We start from the raw sequence: 12,815 nt of genomic DNA on the forward strand, positions 1-12,815 counted from the left end.
TGTTATGTAATTCACTGGCAGACTTTGAGATAAATCTCCCTTTTAGTGGGCTGTTGTTTTCCTTAACTATATAACTTATGAATTAAAACTGTTAGCATTCATAAATTGCTTAAGTGACATCACTTCTGTATATGATCAGAAACTTAAGTAATGTCAAATGTTAGGTAATTTTAAATTCCTAAATGAGTCTTTAAAACAGCAAAACTAAACTGTAGAATATTTATAACTGTGTTATCCACTAGTTTATGTTCAATAAGTATTTGTAATCCATACAAGGAGCATTGCATTAATTTTGAATACATATCTCTTTTTGGCCATCACCATGTTATTTTGGGCTAATTTTTTTTTTTCTGAGGAAGTAGTAGATCTTTCATTGAAAAATGATCTGGAAAACTAAAATACCTGTTTGTAAGTGTACTTATGAAACAGGTTCCATTCCTGCATTGATTCTGAAAGCCTATGGTTTTCGCTTATAAATGGACTTTTTAAAAATCCCTGTTGTAAGATATAAATCCAAAGCAGGTAATTTACAAGAAACCTGCTTTGTTTTTAAATCTTTGTTTTTAATAATGATTGAAATAGTATTGTAATTTCTTTTAAAGCAGAGATTTATTAAAATTGCCTGGAGGCTACAAGCTGTTATGTCAAAACCCAAAGCTGCTTTCCTAGTACATTAGGCAGTTCATCTTTTGTGTCATTCTTATTTGCACCTTAATATACTTAAAATTCTAGAAGTCATTTGGCTTAGTATCTCACGAGACCAATTAAAATGATCAGTGGTCACAAGCCATGTATACATGTTAAGTAGATTACAACTTGGCTATCTTATAAAAGTAATTACATCCAGAATATTTTTTCAATTCTTGTAGAGTCAAAGCAGCATGCAATAATTTAGATTGGAAGGGACCACTGGAGGTCATCTAATCCAACCCCCTGCTCAAAGCCAGGTCCAATTAGATCAGGTTGCTCAGGGACCTGTCCAGTCAAATCCCACGGGGATTTGGTTTTTATCTGTAAATATTACTTAGCCATTTAGGAAAAGGAAAATGTAGAATTATTTCTGGTAGTAAGATGAGCTGCAGAATAGAAGATGATGTGGATGCAACATGTGCACACAGTAATCTGAAATAAGTGGTAAGCTGGTGTAATAAGGACAATGTAATTTATTCTTAAATATAAGGCCATGCATCTCAAAAAAAAGATGTGTTTTTAACTATTTCAGTAACTCTCCCTCATGGAAATGCTTAGAAGAGAGCTATAGAAATTACTTAAACCCTGTTAAACAGGAAAAGACCAAGGAAAAAAAAAAGGTTGTTTTTTTTTTTTTTAAAGAAAGGAAATAACTTGAACTTGATGTGCAATTATTTATTTTCCAAAATAATGAAGTGAAAGTTGAAGGTAAATAAACATGGTATAGAAGTAAAGGTTTCATTGGTCTTTTTTTAAACACTTTACATAATTAGTTACCAAGATATGGTTCTAAATTATTTATCATTAAATCCTGATGTTAATCTTTCGGGTATAATTCTGATGAAAATAATATTTAGACCCCGAAACTGAGAAGTATGGAATCAGCTCTTCTTTTTCATGTCCATTTCCATAACTCTAGAAAATTCTAAGTCTTTTCTTTGGGAAAACATATTTTTCTTTCAGTTCTTGCATCTACTTTTCTCCTCTTTCTGTGCCAATAATTATTGAAAGAACCATAAACAATAACTATTGAAATAAGCTTTATAATATCTAATGTATAAGCTAAACCCCAACTACTTTGTAATGAAAAAGACATATTTTAGAAGCAGTAAATTAAAATCACTTGCTGAATTGAAAAAAAGCTCTGTCATGCTTCAAAGAGAACCTCGTATCAGAATGCTTTTTATTTGGGCATAGTTCTGTAAAAGCTGAAGTTTGAACAACAGTATTCTTAAATTAAGAAATCAAAGAGTAACTCAATATTCTTTCATTTAATTTTTAAATTCTTTCATTTCTTTGTTTTCCTTTCAGTCTTCCTTTCTCATTGGCATATGTCAAACTAGACTGTAATTCCTCTTTGCAAACGAATTAAAATGAAGATACATTTCATGATTACAAGAAGAAATTTGCAAGTGCTGTTGTGAACTAACTGTAGGAACAGATTTTCGTTTGCTTAGCAATATTTTCTACTACTTCACCTAAACAAAACAATAGAAACTGTGGAATGGGAAAAAGCTTTTAGTTGTCCTGGTCCTTACTGGAATTCTGTCACCCCCTTAGCACATTTAACTTCTATGTTTAATTGTTTTGTTTAAATCAAGATGCTGACGCTTTACAAATAATGGGTTCTTGCTTTTCTGTAGCTGTGGTGCGCTGTCGAGCCAGGCAGAGGGTAGAAAGAAGAGTAGAAGTGCTGCTGACTGGTGTAGTTCCTGGTGCAAATGCTATGCCTGCTGCAAGAAATTCTTCCATGGTCAATACAAATAAGCCAGCCAACATCCAAGAAGAAGTTCAAGTCACTGATGGTAAGAAAAAATAGCTTGGATATCATGCTATTTTAGGAACATTGCAAATAAGGTAAGTGCTTCACCAAATGTAGCTCTGCCGTGACAACAGATGACGTTTAGACAAATCCTCCTCTCAGTCCATATTTCTACCCTGTTGCAGATATAGGACATTTATATAACAGTGTGTCTGCCATTATAGGCACCTTTGAACCTGAGCCTTTCTTTTTGCATCTGTCTTGGATGTGAGGCTTGGACACATACCATCTCTCCTTTAAGAGAGAATAGCCTGCACAAAGTCTAAAGTTAGCAAAAATACGCCTGTGTAAGCATTGCAAGGAATTATTTATCTGCAGGTTGTCCCTATTTGTAAGATGCATTCCCACCAGCAGGCCAATGTCTGCAGCAAAATGGATTGAAGAAAGAGGCCTTATTCGAAAGAAGCAATAAAGCTTTGTAAAAAGATAGCTTCCACTTACTGTTAATCAGCAGAGGACAGACACAGTGAAAATCAATTTCTTCAGAGACACACCAGCTTTTCATATTATACCTCTCTTTGAAACAGAATGGTACAATGTATAAGTAGTAAGAAAAGAATGCTTGTTACTGCTGTATGCCTGGTATTTCTGTTAATAGATATTTGTTAACAGTCATACTCTCTACAACAAATCATGCACTGTTACATTTTACCTTCATCAATTATTGCACCTTTGAGACTTAACTTACATTTCTTTTTTGGTTCAAAGTCATCCTACTTTTTAAGAAAAATATTATTTAAAAATTATGACACATGACATGAAACATTCTAATGTGTGTTTAACGTAGCTGTAAATGAGGGGAAGGGATTTCACCCATGCTCCAACTTTGTCAAGAGTGTAATGCATTGTATGGTGGTAAAAGATGAGCCTACAGAAGTTGCTATGATTGCAATCTATTAGGCAATCACTTTGAGAGGCAGACAAACTTGGCTTTTGTGTCTCATTTATGCCATTTAGAATCTGGCCTGACAGAGGCTTTGCAGGAATACTGTGTTACAGAAAGTGTCCTGCCAAAGAACTGTGAAAAACTGAAAAGCTGTAAAATGTAAATCAAGATGCATTACATCCTTCCTATAAGGGTGATTCTCAGGCACACATGCCCCTGCCCTGCACACTGATCAATGCAGTCTCATATTGGCAATCACTGTCCAGATCATTAAACAGATTTTATTTTTGAATGCTTTTAAACCAGGAAGCAATCTGAAGTTGAACTGTTAACAAGAGCTTGCACAGCATATACTTACTGCTTAGTTAATATTTGTAATTTCTTAGTTAAACTGTATATTTGCTCATATTGCAGTGACAAAGATAGCTTATTGTCTGGGCATATTATCATCTTATATTCCCATATTACGAAGCAATAGTGATCAATCTAGTAAAATAAAAAGATATGACATTCTCAATGTACGTTTTTGCTTCTTTGAAGAACTGTAAATACTATTATATCACTTTATTCGGCCTTGTGAGAACAGCTGTGTATCAAAATAGGTTACCTTTTTTTTTTACTATAGGGCAGGAGGCTTAGCTCTTTGTTGACTTGTCACATATGAGTAGGCTACCTTAAACATACCTGGATTATTTCCCTCCAACATGGTGGCATGTGAATTGACAAGAAGAACATGCATTAAGCAAGTTGAGGCAGTATTTTGAAAGACTTGCAGATTCATGATGTGTAGTGCTTATTTTATTTATAGGAATAATATTTCATATTTATTAACATTGGCTTCTACACGTACTGCAAGACGTTGATTTGGGACATTGCATCTTTTCAAGCAAGAAGTCTACTAATGAGATACTTTACACCATAGGTAGTAAGATCATTTATAACTGGTCCTTTTCATGGTTTTCAATGACATTATAATGTCATTATTGCTAGATGAATTTGATGCCTTTTAGGAATCAAATTTAATGGTACTATCTCAGCTTTCTGCAGCCTATCAGTAATAATGTAAATAAAAGCGTAAGCCTCTAAGATAACAGCCTGGCAAGCTGTTTTTCTTTTTTCTCTTCTGAAAGAGTGATTCATCACAGTTGTATGTGTCGTGTGTAGTAAGCAGTTTTTATATCCAAAGATAAATGATGATAATTACTGGCAGATCAGATTTAAACAGCTACTACTGTGCTTCACTATTTAAATTATTTGGACAAGTATAAATTCTTGGGAAGTGAAAAATCTTCAAGCATGTCTTTTATGTTAAAAGAATTTAATTTCATCCAATCCAGAAGATATCATTTGAAACAGAAAATTATTGTAATTTCTAAAGAAAGAGGGGGCAATCTAAATATTGTGTCGCTAAAATGGCATAGTTTGCCATTCAGAAGTCAGCAAAGTTCCAGAGATCAAATAATTAAAATTTAATGTTTTAGACATAGCAATTATGATATGGCCCTTTAAAAAAATAATTTTCGATTGTATTAAATGCATTTTTTTACCATATGTGTATTTTTCATCTGTTTTGTTACATATGGCTCTAAAGACATTTTTTTCAGTAAATGAAATTTAAGACTCAAGATTCATCAAAACAAGTGTGAAGACAGTTTTTTAGTTTACTTTAAATATTCAATGGGAAATACAAACATGTTTAATTTTCTGTGATCTTCTAAGAAAAACATCAAACATTCACAAATTATCAGTTGTCAATATTTGATTGAAATTCACAAATTTCTAAGCAACCAAACTTGACTGTGTTGAGAGCACGTGGACTACACAGCCAGAGTATCTTCTGGTTGAGGAAATACACTAGTCAGTCCTGTCCTGTCTCTGTGTTTGTAATGGTCCTTTGTAACCTATCCTTTTTAATTGCTTCAGTTTATCACAGCATAAACCATTCATAAGGGCTAGGTGTTTATAATTAACTTCCCTAATCTTTATTAATTTGTAGCTCTTCTCACAGCCCAAAGGCTAGTCTTAGTTCCTTGCTCTTGGATTCTAATTTCTGGGAAGGTTTCACGACGGTTAATTTTTGGGGGGAATAGTTCTGTCCAGGTTCTGTAGGGTAGCACAGGTATGAGTTTTTTTTATGTTATGTGTGAGTTTCACAGCTATGCTGACTTCTGACTACACAGATGGACATTTCAATTGCACCTAGTGGTGAAATAACATTTTGCAGATATACTAATCTATAATGTCCATTGGCACATTATGCACATGGACATACATTATGCAAAATGTATCTGTACACTTTGTTTCACCATTTACAAAACCAGAAAAAAAATTATATATTCTATACAGTTTTATAGCAATTATCTAACATTCAGAAATTCCTGACACTCATTGTAATATATAAAAGTCTCTATTTTCTTTAATCTCATTAAAGCAGCTCTTTGAAGCAGGGGAAGAAGAACAACATGTCCAAACACATGTTAAAAGCTATTTCCCCCCCAGCAAGATTTTATGTTAGCCAGTGGTATGGATTCCACTAAATGCCAATTTGGTATGATGGGTCTGGATTGGGAAGCTCATCTTTAAGAAATGAGTTCAATAAATTGGGTATGACCAAAGAAATCTTATCAGTGTAAGAAAGAAAAATGCCACAATAGGTGGAGACAAAATATTCTTATAGCCTTATCTCTCATCCAGAGATTTTAATTTAATTGCTGATAAAGTGTAGCAGGTTAATATTGAAAGCAATATGAAGAGGGTAATAATAATCAAGATGGCCCTGTATCTTACTTAAGACATCTCTCCATTGTCAGAATAATTGTGGCATTATTCTTCAAATGGTATTTGAGGATGACAGAATTCTAGCTATATATATGAGATTGTTAAGTGTTTTTTTACTCTGTGAGAAGTAGAAGAACAACAAAGTGTTTGTTTTGGATTAACAGTTGATGAAACCTGTGAGCAATGGCAACATGAAAGTGTTGACAAGGGGGTGAACCTCCAGTTGGGTCACTCTGTTATGGATTATTACCTTGTTAAAGGTGCCAGCTCCTGCTGGAAAATGAGGAACTAGTAGAAGTCAAAGAACAGGACGTCAGAGTAGAAATGAAAGCCTAGATGGATTATTTTGTCAGCTACAAAATTTTTGTTAACATCTGGCTGTTTGTTTCTTTATTTATGAGTGAACCATGGGAGAGATTTGATGCATTGTTTATTTTCTTTATTGAGCTGCAATCTTCACAGGCATTTTAATTAAGAACTTCAAATAGGACTTTATTTACCCGATTTTGTTATACCAGGTTACCACTCGGTCCATTAAAAAAAGAAACAATTTAGCATAGTTTTTTTCTGTGACAAGTAACCCCTCCTACTCCCATTTATTAATATAACCAGAACAATAATGACAAATACTGAAAAAAGTGCTTGTGAACTGCAAGCAACATAGTTTGTAACTGCTTATACTTCTGTTTACAGGACAGTTACTCATTTCTATTTCTTTGCCATTTTATAAAACATTGAAATCTGCAAGCCTTAGGGATGAGAGTCATCATTATGTAAATTAAAATTACTTTCTAATACCTATGCAAAATCATGCTCAGTTAAAATGTTCAACACTTACAGGGAACCAGATCAATTATAAACTAAGCTGAAGTTATTTGCTCAGCTTCACAAAAGTGAAAAAAAAAACCCTAATACAAACCCAGAAATTATTCAATTCTTCCTCGTGTTACTTTTCGGTATGATGTGCATCCAGGAAAAATGGGAAATCTAAAAGAACTGATTGGCTAGCCCAACATAACATGTATCTGAAACAGAATACACAAATAGATATCTCTTAAAAATGTCTTTTGAGTTAGTGGCTGAGGGAAACCTAGGCAATATAATTTACTGCAAAAGTCTATTAATTACTTTAATTGTTATATGGTTGTGATTTCTGAAGTTCCTTTTCTCCCATTTCTTGTTCACAGAATTTCCCGTAATTTCTTTGGTTGGGTGATAAGGAAGTATTACTTCCATAGAAACAGCACCACTAAACCCTCGTTTTGTAAAGATATTTTGGGAAAGCATCTGTAAGTCAAAACCATAGTCAGCACAGCTCTCCAAGATCTTAGTCGTGCTTCTGCAACATCATAGCACCTCACAATGAACCATCTACATTAATTTGCACTAGGTTTTTCATATTATTTTCTCATTAATTGTGGGCCATCAACAAAGCATAGCTAATCAAAGCCCTTAAGTTGTGAACATTGCAGGTTTTGCAGAAGAGTGGACCATTGCTCTCCCTGTCTATCTCAGCTATGTTCACATGCTTTTCATCTTAAAAAAACAAGCAGAGGGTTTATAAACCTAAATTTGCCTCAGACAATGTATCTGACAGTCACTATAGTAAGAAACACATGCACACATACAACAAGTCTATCCCAAATGCTTTTCTATTTCCAGGTTATTACATCATATTGTCATTTTTGTGCTAAAATTATTTGTCCTTGTTTTCTTCTGTCTCTGAAGCTGCACTGTTCAAGTATTGTTGTTGTTAGACAGCATGAAGTTATCCACTCTAGATCTCCGTCTTCTCTCCCACATTGCACGTTTCCAATATGAACAGGAAGCAAAAACGAAAAAACAAAACTTCCCCACTTGTTACAGAGAATGTATACAACTTTAAGTTTTTGTGAATAAGTACATTGGGCCTGTAGTTTTGACAGTTTAAGAATAAGTTGTTCTGAAGCTTTGAAGATATAGATAGAAATTAAGACAAGTAACTAGGAGTTACATAGAATCACCATAGAACATTGAATGAAATTGTGACCTTGAACCATCTTCAAGCCAGATGAGGAAGACAGAGTGAAACCTCAGAAATTTACTACACAAACTTTTTATTAGTTCTCAATCTTGATTTTTATCTGGAAAATAACACAAATGGATAATTCCTATGAGATTACAGCTCTCTCAGAGGCATTTACTCTCCACTGTGTTACAGATGTTCCACCTTATGTATAACTGAATGCAATTTGTTGGATAAGAAAAAGAAAGCAAATGAATGTGATCCTAGTGATTAGGTCCTGTGTTCTAGTCTCTGTGGCTAAGTCTCTTTTGTATATTAGAAAAGTCAAAAGATTAAAAATGCTTCCTTTTCTAATAGATGACAGTATAGTGTAAAATTATCTAAGACATGCTTACAGATGCTAGTGACAGTACCAGAAACAATTTATCAGCAACAGTAGAGAGTCCCATGTGCATAAATTTACATTTTTGTCAGTTTTCAACAAAAAATTAATATGTGATCATCAAATCAAAGGTTATCATAGCACAGATATTGGAATTAAAATTATGTCAGGAAACTTATAAACAATTTAAGTTATTTTGATGTGATATAGGACATAGATTCTATCTCATTTATAAAAGGAATACTTTTATATGCACAGGTGAGGAATACTTGCTAGGAAATTTTTCTTTTTTCCATATTCCCTTACAAGTTAAAAAGAAATACAGAGAATCACTCCACCTGAGATTGCAAGTTTATATTACCACTTTTACCTGTGTTTATGTTTGTCTTGTAGCGTGCTTTTTTAATTTGCAGAGCTACTGAGCAGGAGCTTTGAGTATGTGGGGCCATGTTTTCAAAACACAAAAATCTGGTTTTGTATGGGAAAATCTTCAGGCTGAAGTTCTTTAGTCTATAGTCACACGTGTTTATTTGCTTAGTGATTTAGATTAAAATATTGGGAAATAGCATAACCTAGGTTAACATCTTTGTCATCCAAACTTCTAACAAATGCAGCTATTTAAAAAAAAAAAAACAGAACAGAAACAATTCCTGGTCCCTAGGTCCCCATTTCATATGATGATCATGAGTCAATGGATATATTGCAAATCACAACAGCTAGCATATGTCCTTCTCACATGTCCTCAAAAAACAACACACAAAACCTTACAATACACACATTCCCATGCCACATCTCTCTTACCGACATCATACACAAAAAAGGTGAAGCTTTCATTGTGTTCAACAGGCAAGCAGATTCTGATCAGTCTGGACTGCTTATATTAAAATAAGATATTCCATTGTTATTAAGTAATGTGTCTATCTGAAATACCTGCTAATTAAGTTAAAACATTTTAAAACACGCTATTATTAATCTTCTAAAACAAACTTGCTCAACAGATCAGATTTTAAGGCCCTTTCAGCTTCTGGAAGTACTGCATACTGTAGCTAGCAGACTCAATAGATGTGAAAGTGGCTTTAAAATCAACAAGAAGCTCTTTGCTACATATGTGCTATGTTATTTCAAGCATTGTGAATTTCAGAGTTTTCAGATTAAGAAATCTTGGATTGGTTTGTGTCAGCTCTACAGAATTTCAAAGGGCAAGTAAAAGGTACTCGATATAGGAATATTTTAAACAGCAGTGTTTTATGATTTGTTGAAAAACTGAAACTGGCCTTGCTGAGTAAGAACTGCATCTCAGCGCAGTTTATAGAATCATAGAATCATAGAATTGTTTAGGTTGGAAAAGACCTTTAAGAACATCCAGTCCAACCATTAACCTACACTACCAAGTCCACTCTAAACCAAAATAAATTCAGGTATTTAGCAGCAATCAACCAAGGTGATCCTTCTTACTCAAAATTGTTTCAGACTGATCAAGGCTGATCAGAAAAATCTATTTTTATAAAAGTAAAATTATTCTAATTTTACACCCAAGTTACAAGACAGAAGTTAAAAGTAATCTGAAAACACTTATTGTCTCTTGGAACTGGTATTTTGAACTTATTTATAGTATCACCACTAGTTCAGGAAAACCACCATACTTTGTATAGACACAAACCTGATTTACAAAGTGATGCTTAGATCCACAATATTTTAAGATTGTATTTCTGAACATGAAGAATTTTGTAAGTAACTACGAAGGAGCTTGAATTTCTGAATGCATAATTACTCCTATTCAGTAGGACAAATTATATCTGTATTTTGCGCATAACCCTAATAAACTGTGAAGGAACTGAAATAGCTACTGATAGGCTAAATCTGTTCTTTTCATTTGGAAGGTCACATTCATACAGCAGTAAAATGATATTTTAACTGGCAAGTGATAAAGTTCCATGAATCATAGAATCATACAATTGTTTAGGTTGGAAAAGACCTTTAAGATCATCCAGTCCAACCATTAACCTACACTACCAAGTCCACACTAAACCAATCAAGGGTAGACTAGACTAAACCATGTCCCGAAGCGCCACGTCTACCCGTTTTTTGAACACTTCCAGAGATGGTGACTCCACCACCTCTCTGGGCAGCCTCTTCCAATGCTTGACTACCCTTTTCTTGAAAAAATTTTTCCTAATTTCCAATCTAAACCTCCCCTGGCACAGCTTGAGGCCATTTCCTCTCGTCCTATCGCTAACTACATGGGAGAAGAGACCAACACCCACCTCACTACAACCTCCTTTCAGGTAGTTGTAGAGAGCGATAAGGTCTCCCCTCAGCCTCCTCTTCTCCACACTAAACAACCCCAGTTCCCTCAGCCGCTCCTCATAAGACCTGTGCTCCAGACCCTTCACCAGCCTCGTTGCCCTTCTCTGGACACGCTCCAGCACCTCAATGTCTTTCTTGTAGTGAGGGGCCCAAAACTGGACACAGTATTCCAGGTGCGGCCTCACCAGCGCCGAGTACAGGGGGACAATCACCTCCCTGCTCCTGCTGGCCACACCATTCCTGATACAAGCCAGGATACTGTTGGTCTTCTTGGCCACCTGGGCACACTGCTGGCTCCTGTTCAGCCAGTTGTCAACCAACACCCTCAGGTCCTTTTCGGCCAGGCAGCTTTCCAGCCACTCTTCCCCAAGCCTGTAGCATTGCATGGGGTCGTTGTGACCCAAGTGCAGGACCCAGCACTTGGCCTTGTTGAACCTCATACAGTTGGCCTCGGCCCATCGGTCCAGCCTGCCCAGGTCCCTCTGCAGGGCCATCCTACCCTCCAGCAGATCAACACGCCCACCCAGTTTAGTGTCATCTGCAAACTTACTGAGGGCACACTCAATCCCCTCATCCAGATCATTGATAAAGATGTTAAACAAGGCTGGCCCCAAAACAGAGCCCTGGGGAGCACCACTCGTGACCAGCTGCCAACTGGACTTAACTCCATTCACCATTGGTGCATTGTCAAAAAAACCCAAACCAAAAAAACATGCCCTGTGAGTTATGTATTTCCAATAAACCACCAAACAATAAAAAAGAAAGCTAAATACTAGGATACTTCTGAGGGTGAGAGGGCAGCTGGGAGGGAGGAAAGAATAGTCATAATGCTGATATATGAAAAGACTGGAAACAACCACCTTGCTATTGCTTCATGATCTGCAGGTTATCTGGTGGCCTATCTGTAAACACACTGCCCCTCCAAAGGAATCTGAAGAAATTTCCTTACATTGGAAGCTGGTCTTCCAAATGACAAGCATAATTTCTTTTAGTCATTAACAAAACTACTTTAAGCATTGAAGTGCATAGATAACATCGTGGTGAGCACAGTGGAAAAACCTGTGAAATGATAAATAATATTGTTTTTAATTTAGCATTTCTGTGGGCCAATACAAATTGAATGGTTAGGTTAAAAGACATCTTGAGTTCTTACTGATTTCAGGGGGCAACATTCAAAGTGAGGCAAATGAGTCAGGATACCATGGAAAAAAAAAAAATAATGCTTGTGTGAATTAAGACTACATCTTAACGTACGTTCATGATGAAGCTTGTTTGATGCTGCCTGTGCCCAGGTACAGATGTGATCTTTATTTGTTAGAATTGCTGGAGAAAGAGAGTGCTAAATAAAAAAAGGAGAATGTTGAAGAAGGAGTACAATGTTTTTGAAAAAATACATTTTAATCAGTCCCTTTAAAGCATTGATTTATAGATTAGTGTACAAATCTAAATAGAATGCCAGATCAAAGCAGGATAATGTGAGAGATCCTTTGGGCTGATGACAGTCCTTTTGCTTTTTCTGAGGTTTCTGTTTCAATCTACTATGCCAAGTAATATCAAAATAAAGAAAGAGTGTTAAGAGCGGAGTATGGATAGACATAACAAAAAAGAAATTAGTCCAAAAAGGATTCAGAGAGAGAGAGAAAACTAGCTGCAAGGAAGAATGCAGAAATGTATGCGGAACAGCAGATGCTAGATGCACACCATCTATTTCATATACATGGATTCACAAACTTCCATTTTCTTCACTAAATGATGCAGTGTTTTGAAGAAAGATATTCTCCAAACAAAATGGGGGAATGTGATGTGCTTTCTACTGCTTTCTTTACAGTAGAAATCTGCTTTAGCAGTAGAAATCTGTTTTAAAGAGTGTTTTGAAAGAGAAAAAATTAGCAAACAGAAAAATCAAATTTAAGACAAAATGTAGAAAATAAATGTTGAAGTTGGT

At 35.3% G+C, this 12,815-nt stretch overlaps 1 protein-coding gene across 1 annotated transcript in view; it reads left to right on the top strand.

Annotated features, from left to right (window-relative positions):
- Window positions 1–12,815, top strand: part of CFAP47 (cilia and flagella associated protein 47) — a 353,360-nt gene that overhangs the window by 313,788 nt on the left and 26,757 nt on the right. Inside the window, exon 60 of the mRNA XM_075714741.1 lies at window positions 2,334–2,495. Within this exon, the coding sequence (XP_075570856.1) occupies window positions 2,334–2,495 (162 nt within the window). The remainder of the gene's footprint in view (window positions 1–2,333; window positions 2,496–12,815) is intronic.

Source organism: Pelecanus crispus, chromosome 1 (genome assembly GCF_030463565.1).
Source record: "Pelecanus crispus isolate bPelCri1 chromosome 1, bPelCri1.pri, whole genome shotgun sequence".
Lineage (NCBI taxonomy): Eukaryota > Metazoa > Chordata > Aves > Pelecaniformes > Pelecanidae > Pelecanus > Pelecanus crispus.